This window comes from Mytilus edulis, chromosome 10 (assembly GCF_963676685.1).
Source record: "Mytilus edulis chromosome 10, xbMytEdul2.2, whole genome shotgun sequence".
NCBI classification, from domain to species: domain Eukaryota; kingdom Metazoa; phylum Mollusca; class Bivalvia; order Mytilida; family Mytilidae; genus Mytilus; species Mytilus edulis.
The window spans coordinates 61917231-61939186 of record NC_092353.1 but is presented as its reverse complement, the minus strand read 5'-3'; the positions used below and the strand labels follow the sequence as shown (position 1 = coordinate 61939186).

General features: G+C 31.3%; 1 protein-coding gene across 9 annotated transcripts in view; it reads right to left on the bottom strand.

Annotated features, from left to right (window-relative positions):
• Positions 1-609: 609 nt before the first annotated feature.
• LOC139491642 (uncharacterized protein DDB_G0284459-like) overlaps positions 610-21956 on the bottom strand; it is a 31021-nt gene continuing 9674 nt past the window's right edge. For 2 of the 9 annotated variants that reach the window (XM_071279420.1, XM_071279423.1), the window contains 14 exons: positions 21311-21334; positions 20912-20926; positions 20454-20468; positions 17146-17244; positions 16577-16715; positions 14332-14504; positions 11744-11818; positions 10230-10295; positions 9448-9557; positions 8974-9034; positions 8441-8473; positions 6785-6975; positions 6102-6189; positions 610-2669 (listed from right to left, as the gene is read on the bottom strand). In XM_071279420.1, the coding sequence (XP_071135521.1) occupies positions 2598-2669; positions 6102-6189; positions 6785-6975; positions 8441-8473; positions 8974-9034; positions 9448-9557; positions 10230-10295; positions 11744-11818; positions 14332-14504; positions 16577-16715; positions 17146-17244; positions 20454-20468; positions 20912-20926; positions 21311-21334 (1161 nt within the window). In that variant the 3' untranslated portion in view covers positions 610-2597. The remainder of the gene's footprint in view (positions 2670-6101; positions 6190-6784; positions 6976-8440; positions 8474-8973; positions 9035-9447; positions 9558-10229; positions 10296-11743; positions 11819-14331; positions 14505-16576; positions 16716-17145; positions 17245-20453; positions 20469-20911; positions 20927-21310; positions 21335-21956) is intronic. The other 7 variants (XM_071279428.1, XM_071279429.1, XM_071279426.1 and 4 more) reach the window with 6 other exon arrangements.

Sequence of the window (21956 nt, the reverse complement as noted above, 5' to 3'; positions counted from 1 at the left end):
ATCAATTCGGAAAGTCCATAATCACATGGCAAAATCAAATAACAAAATGCATCAAAAACGATTGGACAAGAACTGTCATATTCCTAACTTGGTACAGGCATTTTCAAATGTAGAAAATGGTGGATTGAACCAAAATGTAGAGCACAATTAGTTGAAGGGTATACAGGATGTCCCATTAAAACAGGGAAGGCACTTTGAATAAGGGAAGCTACCTACTGTGGATTCATTTATTTTCAATGAACATTGGAATTCGTGGTTCACATGTTCTCACGAAACCCATGAAAATTGGTATCCAACAAATAATAATGAATCCACAATATTTATAAATGTGGGCAATTTTATAAGTTAAGGTACATGTTCACTGCATAAGAAAGAATTTGACATCCTCATATATGAGATTTTGAAGTCTGCATTTCTTATGGAACAGCCCTAAACTGAGAAAAATAACCTCGAGTCAACTTTGCCTACAATTAAAGTTCCATCATAATAACATATTTTTTTATATGAAGTGGATGATTATACACAGACAATATTTATTGGAATTGTGTCAAAACAAAGGAAGGGAATTTCTTCACTGATATTACTTGTAGGATGAGAAAAAGAAAGTAATTATTTATAAATATTTTATTCAGCACATTCATCGAACCAACCATTTGTCAGTTGACAAATTTGTGTACAAAAAACAAATACAAACATATTTCACAATCATTAACTATATTAAACAATAACACTATAATAAAAATGCCTTCAACATTTCATTATGAAATGCTATGTATTATATTCTTCTAGCTTTATTATCAATTTCAGAATTCTCTCCCTAATTGTAACTGATAAAAAGTTAGCTTTCTTTTCCACACTATATTGGGAGCAGTAAAGATTATCATAACTAATGGATAATGAAAGTGTTTTTCCAGATTTATCAGATAGTCTATTTATTTTAACCATAGAAAAGTCAAGTAATCTTAAATTTGAAACTAAATACTCAAATTGATTAATAAAATGCAGATTTTATTGTATATAACAAAATCATTTGAAGATCATATTGTGATATATTTTTTTAAAGATTCATACAAAAAAATTGCCAGCCACACAAGTATCAACTCAAATGTACATGAAAATATATCAATTAGAAATGTAAGGAAGCTTTACTGAGGACTAGTTCTATGCTTGAAACTTAATTGAGGCTTAAATGAAATCATGATGAGGTTCATCTATTTCCCCGTAGATATTAAGCCAAGTTCATTTTCAATGAGAAGTGACAAATACTTTCATACCTATGCCATAAAATGAAAAAATAAAATCTTTGTATTTAACAAAAATATACACACGCCATTTTAATTTTTGCACCACTGCTGAATGATAATGAAATGATGATATGTAAATGATAATTACTATCCTAATTCAATTCTGTGGATATTTAATTATTGGAGGGATACCAACTTTTGTGGTTTTCTTGGATACAGGTGACCCATGAATTCAAAATGTTCACACAAAAGTACAAATTTTTAACATAGGCTTTTATAAAGAAGTCTTTCGTAAAACCACAAAAATAAAATATCCATGAAAATAAATTTGTTTCCCTTATCCATGAAAATGAGACAGTATAGAATCCACAGTACCTAATTATGCACTTTCATTTTCATAAATCCACACCTTTCATACATTCTACTCTATAATCTTATAGATTGAACAAAAACCTATTCTTGTATAACAATAACTTCAATTTTTATGAAAAGATAAAAATATCAATGAGAAATGTTATGAATGTAACCCTTTTATAAATTATATCAAATGTACATGTATGGAAAAAAGTATTAATTAGCTAACTCAGTAGATATACATGGTAGTAAAATTTGAAAATTTGAGTGAATAACTATGTTTACAATATTTACTGACTATAAAAATAGTCTCCTTGAAAATGAACACCATTTAATGCCAAGCTACAATTGTATGCAAGTATGGCAGACAATCCCAAAAAATACAATTTTAGGGGAAAAGTTTTAGTCGAAAAAGGCCCTAAACTCAAATTTTTTGCATAACTGCTCTAATAAATCTTTGGAATATCTATAAAAGATTGTGGGTAATACCAACAGTCACTAACTCATTCCCTCAGTCACCCTACCCTGTCTCTCACATTCAATTGAAAACAAAAAATTGAGCAAATAAATTGAACAAAACCGTTAAAATGCAAACATATTAAAGTTCAAAATGTATCTGCCCTGTTTCAATTCTGGAGAAAACAATACTGTTCAGAATTGAAGAAAAGACATCACAGTTCTGTACTTCAAGGAAAACTACAACATGAAAATGTATTGAGCTGCAACCATACTTTTTTAATCTGTTTTTTTGGTTTCTAAAATATTACTTCTTGAAAATAAGAAAGTTTGAACAACTTATAGTTATCCCTTAAAAAAAATATTTTTGACCGACGGATGATTTATTTTATCAACACAACTATGATGTGCTTTGTTCTGTGAAACCAAATGGAAATATCAGTGCCTTGTGCAATCGGAGGCACACAGAGGTAAAAACATTCTTGTGTTTCTGTGTTTGGACGGCATGACTTTGATGATATAATCGAATTGATAATTCTCAATTTACGATTCACTCTGCACTGGTCTACCATTCCTCATGTAGTTTATCCAGTTTGTACTCAAACATTTTGGCTCCTGAAAATATAAAACATAAATCTATACACCAACAACTATATAACAAGTTTGAATATGTAATGTTTTACATGATATGTAGGTACTTTTTCAATGATCTGTATATTAAAATAGTTCTGTAAAACATTATGATTGCCTTCATTTGTGACATCACAATGGCGTGACATCACAATGGCGTGACATCACAATGGCTGTATGTGACATCACAATGGCTGTATGTGACATCACAAGGGCTGTATGTGACATCACAAGGGCTGTATGTGACATCACAAGGGCTGTATATGACATCACAATGGCTGTATGTGACATCACAAGGGCTGTATGTGACATCACAAGGGCTGTATGTGACATCACAAAGGGCTGTATGTGACATCACAAGGGCTGTATGTGACATCACAAGGCCTTATTTTGTGTTGTGTAATATTTAGCTGATTTTGTGTTGATTCATCTTCACAATTTTGTAAATTTGTTTGTGTTTTTATACACATGAATAAAGAGAAGATCCAAGTTAGACATTTGTTACAATTTATATACATTTTTATTCTACTCCAGAAATCTGTGAAAACAAATCATTTGTGAAAAGTAGTTGTTTACAGTATTCTTAATAAAGTTATAACTTGAAAGAAACCAGAGAGTTGAGATCTCACTAAACATGTTTAACCTCACTACATTTTTGTGCCTATGGTCGGGATTCCTCTGGGGTTTGTTAGTCTTATTAGTTCATTTATATGTTTTGGAGTTAAGTATGACATCCTTATTCACTGAACAAGTGTACATTTTTATTTAGGGATTAGATGAAGCCCACATCTGGGTTTGGGATTTTCTCACTGTGTTGAAGACCCATTGTTGACCTTGGGCTGTTATCAGCTCTTTGGTCTGGTTGTTGTCACTTGTGCATATTCCCCATTTCAGTTCTTAACTTGATCAGATAAATGGTTTTGCTATATAGTGATAACTTACAATAACTCTAGTTTTCTGTCTGATTTCCTCCAGAGTAAGAGATATAGGAGGAGTTGCTATATAGTGATAACTTACAATATCTCTAGTTTACTGTCTGATTTCCTCCAGGGTAAGAGGTATAGGAGGAGTTGCTATATAGTGATAACTTACAATAACTCTAGTTTTCTGTCTGATTTCCTCCAGGGTAAGAGGTATAGGAGGAGTTGCTATATAGTGATAACTTACAATAACTCTAGTTTTCTGTCTGATTTCCTCCAGAGTAAGAGATATAGGAGGAGTTGCTATATAGTGATAACTTACAATAACTCTAGTTTTCTGTCTGATTTCCTCCAGAGTAAGAGGTATAGGAGGAGTTGCTATATAGTGATAACTTACAATAACTCTAGTTTTCTGTCTGATTTCCTCCAGAGTAAGAGATATAGGAGGAGTTGCTATATAGTGATAACTTACAATAACTCTAGTTTTCTGTCTGATTTCCTCCAGAGTAAGAGGTATAGGAGGAGGTGCTATATAGTGATAACTTACAATAACTCTAGTTTTCTGTCTGATTTCCTCCAGAGTAAGAGGTATAGGAGGAGGTGCTATATAGTGATAACTTACAATAACTCTAGTTTTCTGTCTGATTTCCTCCAGAGTAAGAGGTATAGGAGGAGGTGCTATATAGTGATAACTTACAATAACTCTAGTTTTCTGTCTGATTTCCTCCAGAGTAAGAGGTATAGGAGGAGTTGCTATATAGTGATAACTTACAATAACTCTAGTTTTCTGTCTGATTTCCTCCAGGGTAAGAGGTATAGGAGGAGTTGCTATATAGTGATAACTTACAATAACTCTAGTTTTCTGTCTGATTTCCTCCAGAGTAAGAGGTATAGGAGGAGGTGCTATATAGTGATAACTTACAATAACTCTAGTTTTCTGTCTGATTTCCTCCAGAGTAAGAGGTATAGGAGGAGTTGCTATATAGTGATAACTTACAATAACTCTAGTTTTCTGTCTGATTTCCTCCAGAGTAAGAGATATAGGAGGAGTTGCTATATAGTGATAACTTACAATAACTCTAGTTTTCTGTCTGATTTCCTCCAGAGTAAGAGATATAGGAGGAGGTGCTATATAGTGATAACTTACAATAACTCTAGTTTTCTGTCTGATTTCCTCCAGAGTAAGAGGTATAGGAGGAGTTGCTATATAGTGATAACTTACAATAACTCTAGTTTTCTGTCTGATTTCCTCCAGAGTAAGAGGTATAGGAGGAGTTGCTATATAGTGATAACTTACAATAACTCTAGTTTTCTGTCTGATTTCCTCCAGAGTAAGAGGTATAGGAGGAGGTGCTATATAGTGATAACTTACAATAACTCTAGTTTTCTGTCTGATTTCCTCCAGAGTAAGAGGTATAGGAGGAGGTGCTATATAGTGATAACTTACAATAACTCTAGTTTTCTGTCTGATTTCCTCCAGAGTAAGAGGTATAGGAGGAGTTGCTATATAGTGATAACTTACAATAACTCTAGTTTTCTGTCTGATTTCCTCCAGAGTAAGAGGTATAGGAGGAGTTGCTATATAGTGATAACTTACAATAACTCTAGTTTTCTGTCTGATTTCCTCCAGAGTAAGAGATATAGGAGGAGTTGCTATATAGTGATAACTTACAATAACTCTAGTTTTCTGTCTGATTTCCTCCAGAGTAAGAGGTATAGGAGGAGTTGCTATATAGTGATAACTTACAATAACTCTAGTTTTCTGTCTGATTTCCTCCAGGGTAAGAGGTATAGGAGGAGGTGCTATATAGTGATAACTTACAATAACTCTAGTTTTCTGTCTGATTTCCTCCAGAGTAAGAGGTATAGGAGGAGTTGCTATATAGTGATAACTTACAATAACTCTAGTTTTCTGTCTGATTTCCTCCAGAGTAAGAGGTATAGGAGGAGTTGCTATATAGTGATAACTTACAATAACTCTAGTTTTCTGTCTGATTTCCTCCAGAGTAAGAGGTATAGGAGGAGTTGCTATATAGTGATAACTTACAATAACTCTAGTTTTCTGTCTGATTTCCTCCAGAGTAAGAGATATAGGAGGAGTTGCTATATAGTGATAACTTACAATAACTCTAGTTTTCTGTCTGATTTCCTCCAGAGTAAGAGATATAGGAGGAGGTGCTATATAGTGATAACTTACAATAACTCTAGTTTTCTGTCTGATTTCCTCCAGAGTAAGAGGTATAGGAGGAGTTGCTATATAGTGATAACTTACAATAACTCTAGTTTTCTGTCTGATTTCCTCCAGAGTAAGAGATATAGGAGGAGTTGCTATATAGTGATAACTTACAATAACTCTAGTTTTCTGTCTGATTTCCTCCAGGGTAAGAGGTATAGGAGGAGGTGCTATATAGTGATAACTTACAATAACTCTAGTTTTCTGTCTGATTTCCTCCAGAGTAAGAGGTATAGGAGGAGTTGCTATATAGTGATAACTTACAATAACTCTAGTTTTTTGTCTGATTTCCTCCAGGGTAAGAGGTATAGGAGGAGGTGGAGGAGGTAGCTCTTTTCCTAACTTCCGTCGACTGAAAAATAAGATTAATACAGCTGTTAAAGGGATCATACATGCAACTAAGGGCATTTTGATATCTCAAGTATGGTTTAGTATTAAAGACTATTTTGTATTTTGACAAGGTATAAGAAATTCTTAAATTGTCTTTATTTTACAGTTGACTAAACTTAATATGAATGTATTTGTTTTAATTGAACAGCCCTTAAACCTTTAACACATAGTTAGTTTAAAGGGAAAAAAATCAATTTTCATAACACATAAATTATATTACCAGCTGAACTTTGAAACATAATTATATCCAGATTAATCACTTGTGATAAGTCAATGGTACCTAGTATTAAGTTAAATAAGAATTGGTATTTCTCATTTCCATAGAGGTTATTTGGCCCTTCACCTTCAGTCATGGTTCATTCACTTTAACTGATTTGCAGAGTTCATATGTTTAAATATTGCCATTTTTATTTCAATATTTGCATTATCACATGCTCATATTATAAAAATCAAAAACAACATTTAACCATATCTCTGAGTCAACCGTTTATTATCTATATTTCCAGTTGTATTTTTCAACTGACCTAGGTACATGACCTTCTTAATCATATACATACCTAGATTCTTTTCTAAATGAACCTCTAGACGCTAGACTTGTTCTAGATTCCCTGCTGACTAGTGACCTAGGTTTTGAACTTCCCTGGCTGACTGACGCTCTTGGTGGGGGGAGAGCAGGATACACAGATTCTGGCATCCGTAAGTCCTCCTCCGATATATATTGGTCTTCTGGGGCAGGCAAGATTGAAAGCTAAAAAATGAACAATATAGATAATGAACATTTCCAAATGGACTACACCAAATCAATTTGCTGTTCTTTGAAGTTTTTAATATTGTTAATTTCAGATTTTAAAACAATTAATTAATAGTATATTTAAATTTCATTTTTAGTTTTAATGATTTTATATAGGAGTAAACTTTTTGTTTAAAAAGTCCAGATTTGATTGAAAAAAAGATCTAAAACTATGAAATGCTAGATGACAAATTGAGATATTATTTTTTTCTGATTTAAGCCTAGAATTTGAGAATTTCTGAAGAACAACAAATAAAGTTTGTGTGGCCTATTTTTATTATTTGAAAACAATTCTGGTAGACAACTTTTTATTCATACTGTTGTTGACAATTTTTTTTTTTAAATCAAAGAAGCTTGACATGGGGGTATTATTTGTTCGGACAATTGTCCCCCTGTTAATCTTTATTGATATGCATAAAGGTAATGAAATGAAAAAAAATAATAAGTATTAAATATACATGTATAATGCAATTTAGAAATAATAAAATATATCAAAATCTTTTCAAGAAGCAGAAAATTAAATAAAAGATTAGATGAGTAAAACAAATGTGTTTGGAAACTTTGAGATCACTATACAATAGTTCTTTTCATTTATAGTTGTAGGGCATTTGAAACTTCCTCTATATATAGTTTCAAATACATATATTTTTACTTATCATAAATTAAGTTGTTAAATTGTAAGTTCTCAATAAATTAGGGAAAAAACACTCATTGCCATGTATTAGTTGTAAAAAAGAGCCACTCATGAAATTAAATAGCTGAAATAAAAAAACAGGTGAATCATAAACATAAGGTTTGACTTTTCAAAATGAGAAAAACATGTATAAAAGTTATTAAAAATGGAAGGTTATAAAGCTTGTACTATAAAAAAAAACAAAGAAAAAAAAGAGATAGAAATCTTAATACTTATTACTATCCCATGCAGGGATAATTTTCCTATATTGTTATTCAAAATTCATAAAAAATATTTTCCTCAAGGAATGGTAAATACATATACAGATTTCCTAAACATGTTTGTAAAGTATATTTATGCCCTACAGTTTTCTTGATAAAAAAATAAATACTGTAGCAGCTGTATCTACTTTTCTAGATATTTAGGGAATATTAAAATATTTTGTGTTATTTGGCCTAGTTTTTCACTGATCTTTTTGTTGAAGAACATTCTATGCATGTAATGTAAAAATTCTCCTGTGTTGAAAGTATTTTTGAAAAGAAGACAAGAATTTAACACTTGAGCAGAAAATTATACTGAATAACTTAACTTTTAAAAATCCTTTAACAATAGACCAATTAACAACATAACATGAACAACAAAAACAGAACAGCACAATATCATATGTGTGTTTCACAATGTTATCATCTTGTGCAAGAAAAATTATATTTATGCAAAACTCATTGAAATACAGATCACACATTGACCTACAAGATTGGTCTGCATTCCGCAATATAAAGATTTCTGAAATTAAACATCATCATCATGATTTTCATGTTTACAATTTGTGGTGTATTGCTACTCTTATATATGTCTTGTATAAAGGGTTCTAATCCAGTGGTGGACTGTTCATATGAAAGGGTTTATCTATATTATGCAAAAGAAAATCCACCATCACCTGAATTTTGTTTAGCGTTGTTTAGCGTTGTGACAGAAAATGATAGTTATTTAAAAAAATAATGACCTTTTCATAGATGTATAATTGTAAAATTTTGGTTGCAAAAAAGCCACCCAAACATTAAACTCTCAAAATACAATTAACTTGAAGTTACTTACATGAAAATATTAATCATAAACAGAATATTGTTGACCATTACCCATATTATTTGGTTACAGGGAAGATTTTGTATCATGCAGGTAGTGGACAATAAACATGGAATGGTAAATGTAAGGTTATTATCTCCCTTTAAAGAGAATTTAATTCTGGGGAGGGGAGATAATTCTCTAGTTCTAATGATACTTACCACATCTCTGAGAGTATTTCCTTCCAAAAAACTTGATAATTCTCCATGTTTATCTAAAATTCTGAAAATGATGCAATATAATATAAAAATTGAAATTCCTATGAGTGTTTTGCTGAAATATATTTAAATTTTATCATAAATTTAAAATTGAAACTTTTGAATATTCAATATACTAAGGAAATAATACAATTAAACTTATTCTATTTTTATTTTTAAAAACAATATATTCATTTTTCTTTATTTCTGTGTAGCTTCTAGAACAAATGTGTGAGGCAGAAAAATCTGTCACACCTTTTGAAAAAAACAATATTTCCAATTCAAATATTATGAAAAAAAAAAATTCACTCAATGATACTCTACAAAGTTATAGAATATTCATATGTCATATTTAATATATTTGTAATGCATAAGAGAATAATATCAGGTTAATCTTACATTATATTATATTTAATATTATAGTATTGGCTTGAGTACCTGTTGGTTGCAGCATTGTTTGCCATGGCCATTTGATGCATTCTGTGTAATTTTCGTAAAAATCTCTTTCTCTGTTTTATTTTTACTTTTAGTTCTGCTTCTCTAGCCAGCTACAATAAATAAAAAAGTCTATATGATATGTAAAATTAAAAAAAAACAAAAAAACATAGTCAACTTTTATATTGAATCAAAAACTGTTATGGTATATTTATGTTGGAAGCTTTTGAGAATAACTTTTGATTTGTTTTGTGATGAACTATAAAGAATTAGAAATGTGCAATTTTTTTTAATGAGCCCATGTAATGAATCAGGCAGAAAGAACCACATAAAATGGCATACAAGTGAGAACTTCCAAAGTTGGACATTTTTTCAATATATGTACTATTAAAAAAATTAAAATGTCCTGCTATATTTATTAATGTAATATAAATATGTGAATACTTTTTTTTATTTTTTTCATGTAACTTGATCTTTTTTTTTTAGTTTGATACCGGTATGTTACAGCATATTCAAGAGGTTTTTTTTCATAATTTTACTGTAACCCACAATATTTATATTTTTGTTATGAGTTTTAAAGGGTACTTTTTGCTTATAAAATGGTAACAATTCCCTCTGAAAATGTTGACCATAAATCATATTGACTTTTATTTATAGTTGATATATCATTTTTTATTTGTTTTATTTATTTCATTTCCCAAACTTTTGGACTTGCACATAATCCTTTTTAAAGTAGTGGTTCTCATTGTTCTTGACTCTGTATTTTCTAAGATTTATGTTGTTACCTGTTCTGGATCAGGTGGTTTTTCTCCAAGGTCCATTGTAAAGCAGTGTAACTGTGGCATCTGTGTCTGCAAAAAATTATAGAATAAGATGCAGGCTTTATGGTATAACTTTTTATTTACACAAAAAGTTCCACCTCCTTTATAAAATCTCAATTCACTTAACAAATTGTCTTCTTGATTTTTAAACGACACCATACTTTTAAAAAGAACCTATACATTAACTCATTAAGTTAAAGTAATGTACCAAATAAGGGCATGTGTCATCTGCAGTTAATTACACCTAATTTTCAGGCAGAATCAATTTGCGCCAATTAAAGTTTTGAAAAGGTATCAATTGCGCCACTCTTTAATTTTCTGATGGTATCAATTGCGCCAATAAATAGAATCAAATTGCACCACATTTACCTGTACATTTTTACCTACAGCATACATGTAACAATGTTATCTAATGTAACATGAACTACGAATAACCTAACAATTTAGATTAAAATCAACATTCAATCACTAAGAAATAAATTGTTCGGTAATGACGTAAATACGTTTGATTTATCGTTCAAGAAAATAATGTCTGAAAGAGGAAAACCTGACTGTCATCGTTGTCAAAGACCTCAACTTTCGTCAAGTGTTTGTTAAGAAAAATTGAGAAATAGAAGTAGCTGTACAGTTAAGTCGTGGTGTACTAGGATTTTTACAGATTAATTTTGTATGGTCATTTTGAGTGAGGAAGGTAGATCATTTACATGAAACTAATTCTCAGAAACTAGAAAGACAGATTCTGAAAACATGCTGCAAACAAAAAGTTACCAACAAATCAAGCAGAATTTCACAGAATTCTTGATGGTATTGGTGTTGAAGCAAAAAGATTATGACTTTGTTTTGGCATTGGCGAAAATGATGCAAATGATACCTACAGTTTTCAAAATGAAGAGGCGCAGAAGTAGCATTGGCGCAAATAAGTTGTGGCGCAAATGAGTTCATTTTTGGCGCAAAACGATATCGCATTAATTTTCAGATTGCCAGGCACGTGTGACCTAGTGCAAATTATACAATAATACTTCCAAGAAATGAGAGAAAAAGTAGATTTTAGTAAAAGAAGTATAAAAGTGCTGCCAGTGTTTTGTTCTAGCTTTGTATTGAATAATGCAAACAGTATTTTACTAAATGACAGAACTATTTTACTTTCAAAGGTGTATTTTTGTATGTTATGTCTATATCCTTTTTCTCTTTGTTTTTTGGTGAATTTGACTTTTTCTAGCACAAGTGATATGTCATATAATCATTTATCAACAAATCATATCTTTTTGTTGAAGAATAGTAAATAATGTTATGAAAAACTGCAAACTTCAAAACACTACTTGAAACATACTACAGTTTAAATGACCATTTAATCAAAAGACAAATTTCTGTTGAGAAAAGGATGATAGTAGTAGTTTAAGAAATACATAAGTTCCTACAACAAGTTTCCCAAAAAGAGTTTTTCTAAACATTGTAGTATGAATAGTCGTAACCTTTACCTTTGGAAATTTCTTCTCTAAATCTGTTGTTCTTGACTTTACTGGGGATGCAACCTTTGTGTGTGAGGAGTGTTGCTGAAAATATAATATCACAAAATTAATACACACTTTTATGTTCATCAGCAAATTTTATAAAAAATTGAACTTCATGCTATGACAGGTGTATGAGCATTTTGTTATCAATTTATTTTTAAGTTAGTAGACCTTGTTGAAGGGACATAACTCTGTAAAATCACTGTAAGTTATGTTTTTATGAAGCATTTTCATTCATATATATATAAATCTGAGCCTTTGGGTAACATGGATTATTTCATTTCTATTTTGGCATGAATGCCTAAAAAATTGAAAACAACACCTTTAATAATTCTATGCGTCCGAAGCGCTTTTCTGGATATACCTTCATCCGGACGCTCAAAGCATTGATGTAACTGCCTATTACAAATGCATTTTTAATTTAAAGAGCTATCTTCCTTAACCAATGTTTATTCCCTTAATAACTAATAGTTTTGACATGTTCTTTGTCTTGACACTTGCTACTGGAAATTAGTTTAAAATGGCTTTTTCAAGTCATGCATGTATATATAGCAGAAAACACTCAATCTACTGACACACCACATGTTGAGTACAGTAGTGTATATCCTATTTCCCTTGGTTTCCTTTCAATGTTGTCGGTTATTGAAAAAATAAGTTTGGAAATGATTTTTGGTAAATAATCTAATATAAAGGAGTAGGTCCGGTAAGGACCGATTTTGGCCTCAAATTTCAGTTTTATCTGACGAAAGATTTTGACCACTTTTTAAACACTTAAGTGTCTATTTCATATGATTCTATTAATTTATGTGAAAGATTTTAACTTTATTAGTCATTAAAAACGATCCGATTAAAGCTCAAATATGAAAAATCTACCAAATATGCGAAAAAATGTCACTTTTCAGATGGTTTTTGTCAAAAACGAAAGTGGCCGCATCCGTGTTCATCCTCAATCTTTATATATGTTATGTATTATCATTAAATACAACTTCCATTTCAATATTTTGGATGAACACGAATGCGGCCACTTTCGTTTTACACGGAAACCGTCTAAAATTTAAGTAAAATGCTGGAATTGTTAAGATTTCAGTAATTTAGCATGACTTAATGGTGCTAGTACCCAATATATGTGCATTGTATTGTCAAAAACAGCCCATATTTATGTAGCAGCACCATTCTACTATCCAATAAATAACTAAAAGTTTACATTTTAACAATTTTGTAAAACTGCTATATTTTGGGGCCAAAAAGGGGTCTTACTGGACCTACTCCTTTGTTATTTACTACTCATGACCATAATCTAAATATGTGAGTGTGAATGAAAAAATGAGTCAAAAACGCTCATGTTTAAAGTTTTAGTATTTAAATGTTTTTGCATTATGAACTTATTAGATCTTTTTATACAGGATTTTTTATGTTTTTTTCCCCCTTTTCATTCTTACATGTTTGAACTGTTAAGTGATTGCCTGGTCCTGTGTATAAACTTACATGTTTGAACTGTTAATAGATTGCCCAATCCTGTGTATAAACATGCATGTTTGAACTGTTGAGTGATTGCCCGGTCCTGAGTATACAGAGGGGGATTTAGGAGGGGGGCCCCTTTTGAGAAAAGGATTTATTGTTGATTATATAGGGAATCATTGAAGTGTGACGGGAGTGGGCCCCCTCTTAGGCAGCTAGTGAGCCCCCACTTATGAAAATTTCTAGATCCGCCACTGGTATAAACTTACATGTGTGAACTGTTAAATGATTGCCTGGTCCTATGTATAAACTTACATGTTTGAACTGTTAAGTGATTGCCTAGTCCTGTGTATAAACTTACATGTTTGAACTGTTCAGTGATTGCCCAATCCTGTGTATAAACTTACATGTTTGAACTGTTAAGTGATTGCCAGGGCCTGTGTATAAACTTACATGTTTGAACTGTTAAGTGATTGCCCAATCCTGTGTATAAACTTACATGTTTGAACTGTTAAGTGATTGCCCAATCCTGTGTATAAACTTACATGTTTGAACTGTTGAGTGATTGCCCAGTCCGGTGTATAAACTTACATGTTTGAACTGTTAAGTGATTGCCCAATCCTGTGTATAAACTTACATGTTTGAACTGTTGAGTGATTGCCCGGTCCTGTGTATAAACTTACATGTTTGAACTGTTGAGTGATTGCCCAATCCTGTGTATAAACTTACATGTTTGAACTGTTGAGTGATTGCCTAATCCTGTGTATAAACTTACATGTTTGAACTGTTGAGTGATTGCCCAATTCTGTGTATAAACTTACATGTTTGAACTGTTGAGTGATTGCCCAATTCTGTGTATAAACTTACATGTTTGAACTGTTGAGTGATTGCCCAATCCTGTGTATAAACTTACATGTTTGAACTGTTAAGTGATTGCCCAATTCTGTGTATAAACTTACATGTTTGAACTGTTAAGTGATTGCCCAATCCTGTGTATAAACTTACATGTTTGAACTGTTGAGTGATTGCCCAATTCTGTGTATAAACTTACATATTTGAACTGTTGAGTGATTGCCCAATCCTGTGTATAAACTTACATGTTTGAACTGTTGAGTGATTGCCCAATCCTGTGTATCTTTGTACAATCCTGGAACAGAGGATCTTTCTGATATCTGACTGAGTGAACGGCCAGGATAGTCTTGTAAAGCTGCTACTGTAGAATGGGATTCTACATTTGAGCGATTCAATGAACTGGTGGCTGATCCAGAACCTGAAAATTATAAAAATGACTGGTTGTTTAATTTCCATCAAAGAAACGATGTGATTCCAGAATTCAAATAATTCCTTGTTTATACATAGATATAGGAAAGATGTTGTGTGAGTGCCAATGCAAAAACATATGTACATTAGCAGCATCTTATTTAACAGTTGAACACTTAACTTGAATAGGCACAATAACATGTCTCAAATCTTTTAATCTCATAATTGCAAAAATAATTGCCATTACAATGTTAAACAGAAATCATTAATTGACAGAGATGTGTCTCTTTTAGCTATGGACAGGGCCTTGAATAAGTCACCAAACTGAATTTACTGACAATATTGCAACTTTATACAAAATATCATTGATCTATCACAAGTAAATCTTATAACTATAACTGATGTAAGCAGAAAACAAAACATTGAATATTGCTTACTGATTCAACGCCACAAGACCATGACCTAGAGGGTCAATGTTGCTGATAAAACACATAAATTGTCTCAGTTTCCTTGACTTACGTCACAGATGACACGAAAAACAAACTTAGGTTCAGAAGAATTTTATTTTTCTCTTTCAAAAGGTTAATAAAGAAAATTGACCTTCTGCATTCCTGAGGTTTGGTATTATAGATTATCCATTCTAATCTTTTATTAATTTTTAACAAACAGAAGTAAACCACCTGGATTAATCTCTAATATAACCGGCTGCTTAAAAGATTTTTGTAAATACCTGTTAAGTTCATGGACTAATATCTAAAACTTCCTTAATTGTAATTTCTATGTTAGATTAAGTAACTTTAAAAAGAAATTTTGCCACCCATATTCATACTTAGATTATGTTAATAATAATTTACAATCATGCTATTAAAGAAACCTAGTCTACAGGGCAGAGTATATCTTTGTATGTTAAAGACAGCACTGCAATCTAGGACTTGGTGATAAGGGTGAAGGTTTGGTACCATTAAAATGTTTAAACCTGCTGCAAAATCAGGAATCTGATGATCAGTTGTTGTCATTTGCTTCATATGTGGTTCATATGTGTTTCTCATTTCTTATATAGATTAGGCTGTTGGTTTTCCCATTTGAACGGTTTAACACTTAGTTTAGTAATTAATTTTTGGGGCCCTGTATTCATATAGCTTACTGTTAAGTGTGAGCCAAGGCTCCGTGTTGGAGACTGTACTTTGACCTATAAAGGTGTACTTTGACCTATAATGGTTTACTTTTATAAAGCGTAACTTGGATGTAGACTGTACTTTGACCTATAATTGTTTACTTTTATAAATTGTGACTTGGATGGAGAGTCATTGGCACTCATACCACATCTTGTTTATGATATAAGTGTTGCAGATTCAACAAGAATGTGTCCTAAGTACACGGATGCCCCATTGCCACTATCATTCTCTATTTTTAGTAGACCGTTAAAATGGGCTAAAATCCCTTATTTGGCATTAAAATTAGAAAGATCATATAATAAGGAACATGTGTACTAAATTTCAAGTTGACTGGACTTCAACTTCATCAAAAACTACCATGACCAAAAACTTTAACCTGAAGCATGACAGAGGGACGGACGCACAGACCAGAAAACATTATGCCCATAAATGGGGATAAAAATATGTTTCCATTTCAGCTGCAACAAACTATATATATATGTATAACCTGAAATATAGGAATCAGAACATATGTACAAATTGCTGTTTATAAGGGATATCTTTTTGCAGCAAGGATATTAGTTTGGCAAATGGTAGTAGTCAAAAAAGCTTTGCCACTGAAATTACCTTCTGAAGAGAGAATTATAAGTTCAGATCACATAGCTTAAGATAAACTTTTTTTTAGTTTATAATGCAAGTTAAACTGTTTCATACAAAATCTTATGAAATGTTACCCATCATATTTTAGTACAAAAGGACTTAAATTAGTATTGTTTTATTATAGGAGTTTGGCTAGTTTTGTGGTTGCTCTAAGAGGCATTTCATGTTGTCATGATCAGAATGTTTCCAGTGTATGTTCCTCTCTTGGTTTAAATATTTTTTTTAAGAATTTTTCTATAAAAACAGGACATCAAAATAAAGTATATACCTGATGCTTGAGTCTGCATAGCTGGTTTGAAATATGACGAATATACATCTGGTTTCTTGATGTCCTGCCAAAATCTGTCCACTTCTGCCTGGGTTTTGAGTTTTCCTTCTTTCATCAGTTTATCCTGTAGTTCTATAATCTGTTAACAAAAATTTTTAAAAAGTTCATGCTTGTGTCCTTGATCACAAAATTATGAATAGATTTATCAGCCATAAATTAAAAGTTACTATCTCAAGTCAGGAATTCATCTGTTTAAAATATCTACTTGCAAATCTTTATTTGGTTGGATAGTGTTGACACTATGTTATGCACATGATACATGCTATAAGACTTTCACAAATCTGAAGATGTATTTGTTCTCTCTTGACTTCATGAATATGAAAACTGTGACAAACAATACAAATTCTCCAAAAAACTTTCTACAATTAACTTGTCTTTTACACATTATACGTGCGAGCATTGAATTTTGCATGGTATATATACATGAACATCAAATTCATAGGTGTTTTAACACTTTTAAAAATATAACTTAAAATGCAATAAAATCAACATGGATTTTCAATAATTACCTTTGCCGTTTCTGTTTTAGGAACTGTTTTGAGAAAATCTGTATTTGTTGACAATTCATGTCTTTTTAATTTCTTCTTCATACAGTTCTTTTGTGACTTCTAGAACAAACAAAAAACTACATTGTATAAAAGAAAAATATATTTCTGTAGATGTACTTGAAAATAACTAGGAAAAGTACAATGCTGTAAAGTAGGGGAGCTTTAACTAATAGCCTTATCTTATTCTTTATACCACTTTCTCAATACTATACTACAATCACCTCTTTCTTGTATAGGCCAATGATTTATGTGATCACTATAGAATTCTTTGCAAAAAAAAATCCATATGCTTCAAATCTGAACTTAAATGCCATGTTTTTTACAAATAAGTACCGGTAATACTTTCTGGTCTCAGTGACTTAAAGGTTCACAGTTCTTAATTATCAAAGCAATAAAAGTTAGCAATTTAAATAAGGGGAAAACATGCTCAAAAGCAAGATAATAATGAATTGATCTAAACAAAATAGCTGAGGACAAGTATACTTTAGGAATGCACAGTTTGTTTTGAAAGACAAAATTGCTTGTATCAGCAACAACTTTAAAAGGAAATAATGATTTAAAAATCTTAAAAATACAATGACTTCACTATTCAGATAGAAGTGTTTGCAAAATGTCCAAAAGTAAATGTAGTTTAAATTACAAAATAATTCTATATACTAATTGCCAAAGAAATTAATACATCACATGTGAATACCATAAAATTGAAGGTGACTTATACCATATTGTGTAGTGAATTAAACTTATACAAGTACATTTCAAGAAGATAAAATCATGAACGTAATTTGATAAAATCATCCCTCTTCTAATATAATTTTGTTGTTATCTGATACAAAATGGACACCAAAAAAAATAGAATATGAAGTGCCAATCAAATTATCTTTCAACCTATATATATTTCATAATTACAAGGAAAATTTATTGCATTGTGCAGTTCAAAATCCACTTTTAAAATATAAACATAGTTTCAGGGACTGTGTTAGAGGTTGTTAAGTTATCTGAACAAAGATTCAGAGAGTATTCTTTAGGATGAGGAAGGGTCAAAGAGGTTTGAAAGGATTTTATGGAGTGATGTCTGGTTATTGACAAAAGGTTCAGGGATAATGTCAAGACAAAATATCCACAGTTATGGGGTGATGTCTGGCTATTGACAAAAGGTTCAGGGATAATGTCAAGACAAAATATACACAGTTATGGCGTGATGTCTGGCTATTGACAAAAGGTTCAGGGATAATGTCAAGACAAAATATCCACAGTTATGGGGTGATGTCGGGCTATTGACAAAAGGTTCAGGGATAATGTCAAGACAAAATATACACAGTTATGGCGTGATGTCTGGCTATTGACAAAAGGTTCAGGGATAATGTCAAGACAAAATATACACAGTTATGGCGTGATGTCTGGCTATTGACAAAAGGTTCAGGGATAATGTCAAGACAAAATATCCACAGTTATGGGGTGATGTCTGGCTATTGACAAAAGGTTCAGGGATAATGTCAAGACAAAATATACACAGTTATGGGGTGATGTCTGGCTATTGACAAAAGGTTCAGGGATAATGTCAAGACAAAATATACACAGTTATGGCGTGATGTCTGGCTATTGACAAAAGGTTCAGGGATAATGTCAAGACAAAATATACACAGTTATGGGGTGATGTCTGGCTATTGACAAAAGGTTCAGGGATAATGTCAAGACAAAATATACACAGTTATGGGGTGATGTCTGGCTATTGACAAAAGGTTCAGGGATAATGTCAAGACAAAATATACACAGTTATGGCGTGATGTCTGGCTATTGACAAAAGGTTCAGGGATAATGTCAAGACAAAATATACACAGTTATGGCGTGATGTCTGGCTATTGACAAAAGGTTCAGGGATAATGTCAAGACAAAATATACACAGTTATGGGGTGATGTCGGGCTATTGACAAAAGGTTCAGGGATAATGTCAAGACAAAATATCCACAGTTATGGGGTGATGTCTGGCTATTGACAAAAGGTTCAGGGATAATGTCAAGACAAAATATCCACAGTTATGGGGTGATGTCTGGCTATTGACAAAAGGTTCAGGGATAATGTCAAGACAAAATATCCACAGTTATGGGGTGATGTCTGGTTATTGACAAAAAGTTCAGGGATAATGTCAAGACAAAATATACACAGTTATGGCGTGATGTCTGGCTATTGACAAAAGGTTCAGGGATAATGTCAAGACAAAATATCCACAGTTATGGCGTGATGTCTGGCTATTGACAAAAGGTTCAGGGATAATGTCAAGACAAAATATCCACAGTTATGGCGTGATGTCTGGCTATTGACAAAAGGTTCAGGGATAATGTCAAGACAAAATATCCACAGTTATGGGGGTGATGTCTGGCTATTGACAAAAGGTTCAGGGATAATGTCAAGACAAAATATCTACAGTTATGGGGTGATGTCTGGCTATTGACAAAAGGTTCAGGGATAATGTCAAGACAAAATGTACACAGATGATGTCTAGACTAGAGGGATGTTCAGAAAATGCTGAGTGGACAAAACTGGTTTTCAAAAATTGAAACATAATCAACATATACAGTAACAACAATACCTTCACTCTGACAAGCTGTAAATTACAAAGATTAATTTGAGTAACTGTGAGACCATATCAAGACAAAATTATTTCCTCCAAATTTTACATTTTCATCTTTAGAAAATATGTAGAAAATCTTTATACAAAAATATATTTAATAAATCAAAAACAATCACAGACACACTGTCATTATGAATCTTAACAGCTGTCCTACTGCTTTCACATCTGAAGAGATTTATGTTTTTGCAAACTTAAAATTGCTTGCAAATCCTTTTGAGAATGTTACATGCTTATGATAGATAGTGATATTATTATTTATATCAGTACTGTATAAAAAAAAAAGAAGCACAAAGCAGCTTTAGGCATAGGATATACTGAATTCAATTTTTTTCTCTTGCTTTTCTATGGCTGAGTAATTTTCCAAATCTTGAGGATTAAAGAATGCTTAGTAATTATTAATAACCTGCAGGGGACATAAAAAACCTCTTTTCATTGCCAATGAAACGTATGAAATAAGTTATATGCATTTCATATTTTCCAGAAATGTAAAAACTCTTGTCCACTTATTAAAATAAATGAAAAATAGGTTTCAATTCTAAAACATATCTTAAATATTTTATATCTATTTAATTTATGACAGAAGGTTGATATGATTTGTGCACCAACAAAAATAGGTGAATTAATACATATGTAAAAATACCTTCTCTGGGATTTGCTGAAAAGCACAAATATGAAATCTTTTATAGCAAAGTAATTCAGCAATGTTATCATGTAAATTCATGTATATCAGTTCTATAGTTAATTAAAATAAAATGTACCTTGAGAACAATCTAAATGAAATAAAGATTCTTTGTCCATATTTGTTTACAAGGATCTAAAAAAAACTCTTGTAGTTTCTAATTTGAATTAATTTTAGTAAATAAAAAAAAGATATACAGCAAGCATTTCAGAGTTGCCACAAATTCAACAATTCATGTGCACTTATAGTTTAATTTGATATTATAAACTGTTGAAATGTGTAAATTGCGTTTTATTCTCAAATAGTTCCTAATTTTTACTATTTTTTCATTAATAAATATAAAATTATATTATAACTGAAGAATGTTATGATTTGTGGACAAAAAAAGTTTAGGTGAATTAAATCATTAATAAAAATACCTTCTCTGGGATTTGCTGAAAAGTACAAAAATGTAAAATTTATAGCAAAGTACTTCAACAAATGTGTTCATGTACATTATGTTATCTTAAAGTTTTATACATACTCGTGTACTTCCCTGCTCTTAAACTGTCTTGCAATAAAAAACCTTGGATTTTAAACTTGAATTCATTTAGTATAAAAAATAAGGTATATGCATCTTGAAATTGTAATAAATGTAAAAATGCATGAGCAATTTGTATAACTGTTAAAATATTTGAATTGAGTTATATTCTGTAATATTTCCAACATATCTTTTTTTTCCTATCATAAACATATATTAATACATGACTTTGGCAATAGTTTGTTAAAACTTGTGGATAAAAAAAAGTTAAGGTGAATTAAAACAAGTGTAAAAATACCTTCTCAAGGACATTTGGGACTTGCTGAAAAGCACAAAATTTTTTTTTTTTTTAAAGCAAACAGCTGATTTATCATGTTTATTCATGTTGTGTGAACCTGAAATAAGGAAATGCCTATGTATTGCCATGCTTTTATTTTCTTTTTAAAAAAGGTGTGCAGTTTTAAACTTTAACGCATTATCATTATTGCAGATATTCTTTGATCAAGAAAGTTACACCTTTAATTAAGGAAAACATGGAGAGCTGGATGTTGTCTACGTCAAAGACATATCAATTAACAGGAATTGGAATTAATATTAAAATCGTAATAAATTTTCAAATTTCAAATAGGAAACCATTGATGCCAATTAAAGATAAGCTAATTCACCGGATTATTTTTTTGTATAGAATTCCACGCAGATTTTTAATTTAGAGTACACAACACCTTTAATGGTGGGCACTTTAACGGATAGAGGCTTATACACACCACATTATATGTAAACATTGCAAAAATTTCACATTTTTATTGAAAATACTGATGAGTCTTTTGTAGATGAAACAGGCGTCTGGCGTAAATGTTAAAATTAAATCCTGGTATCTATGATGAGTTTATTAATCTCAACACTTGCTTAATTTATGTGCTTTGCTAAGAGAGCACAGGTAGAGC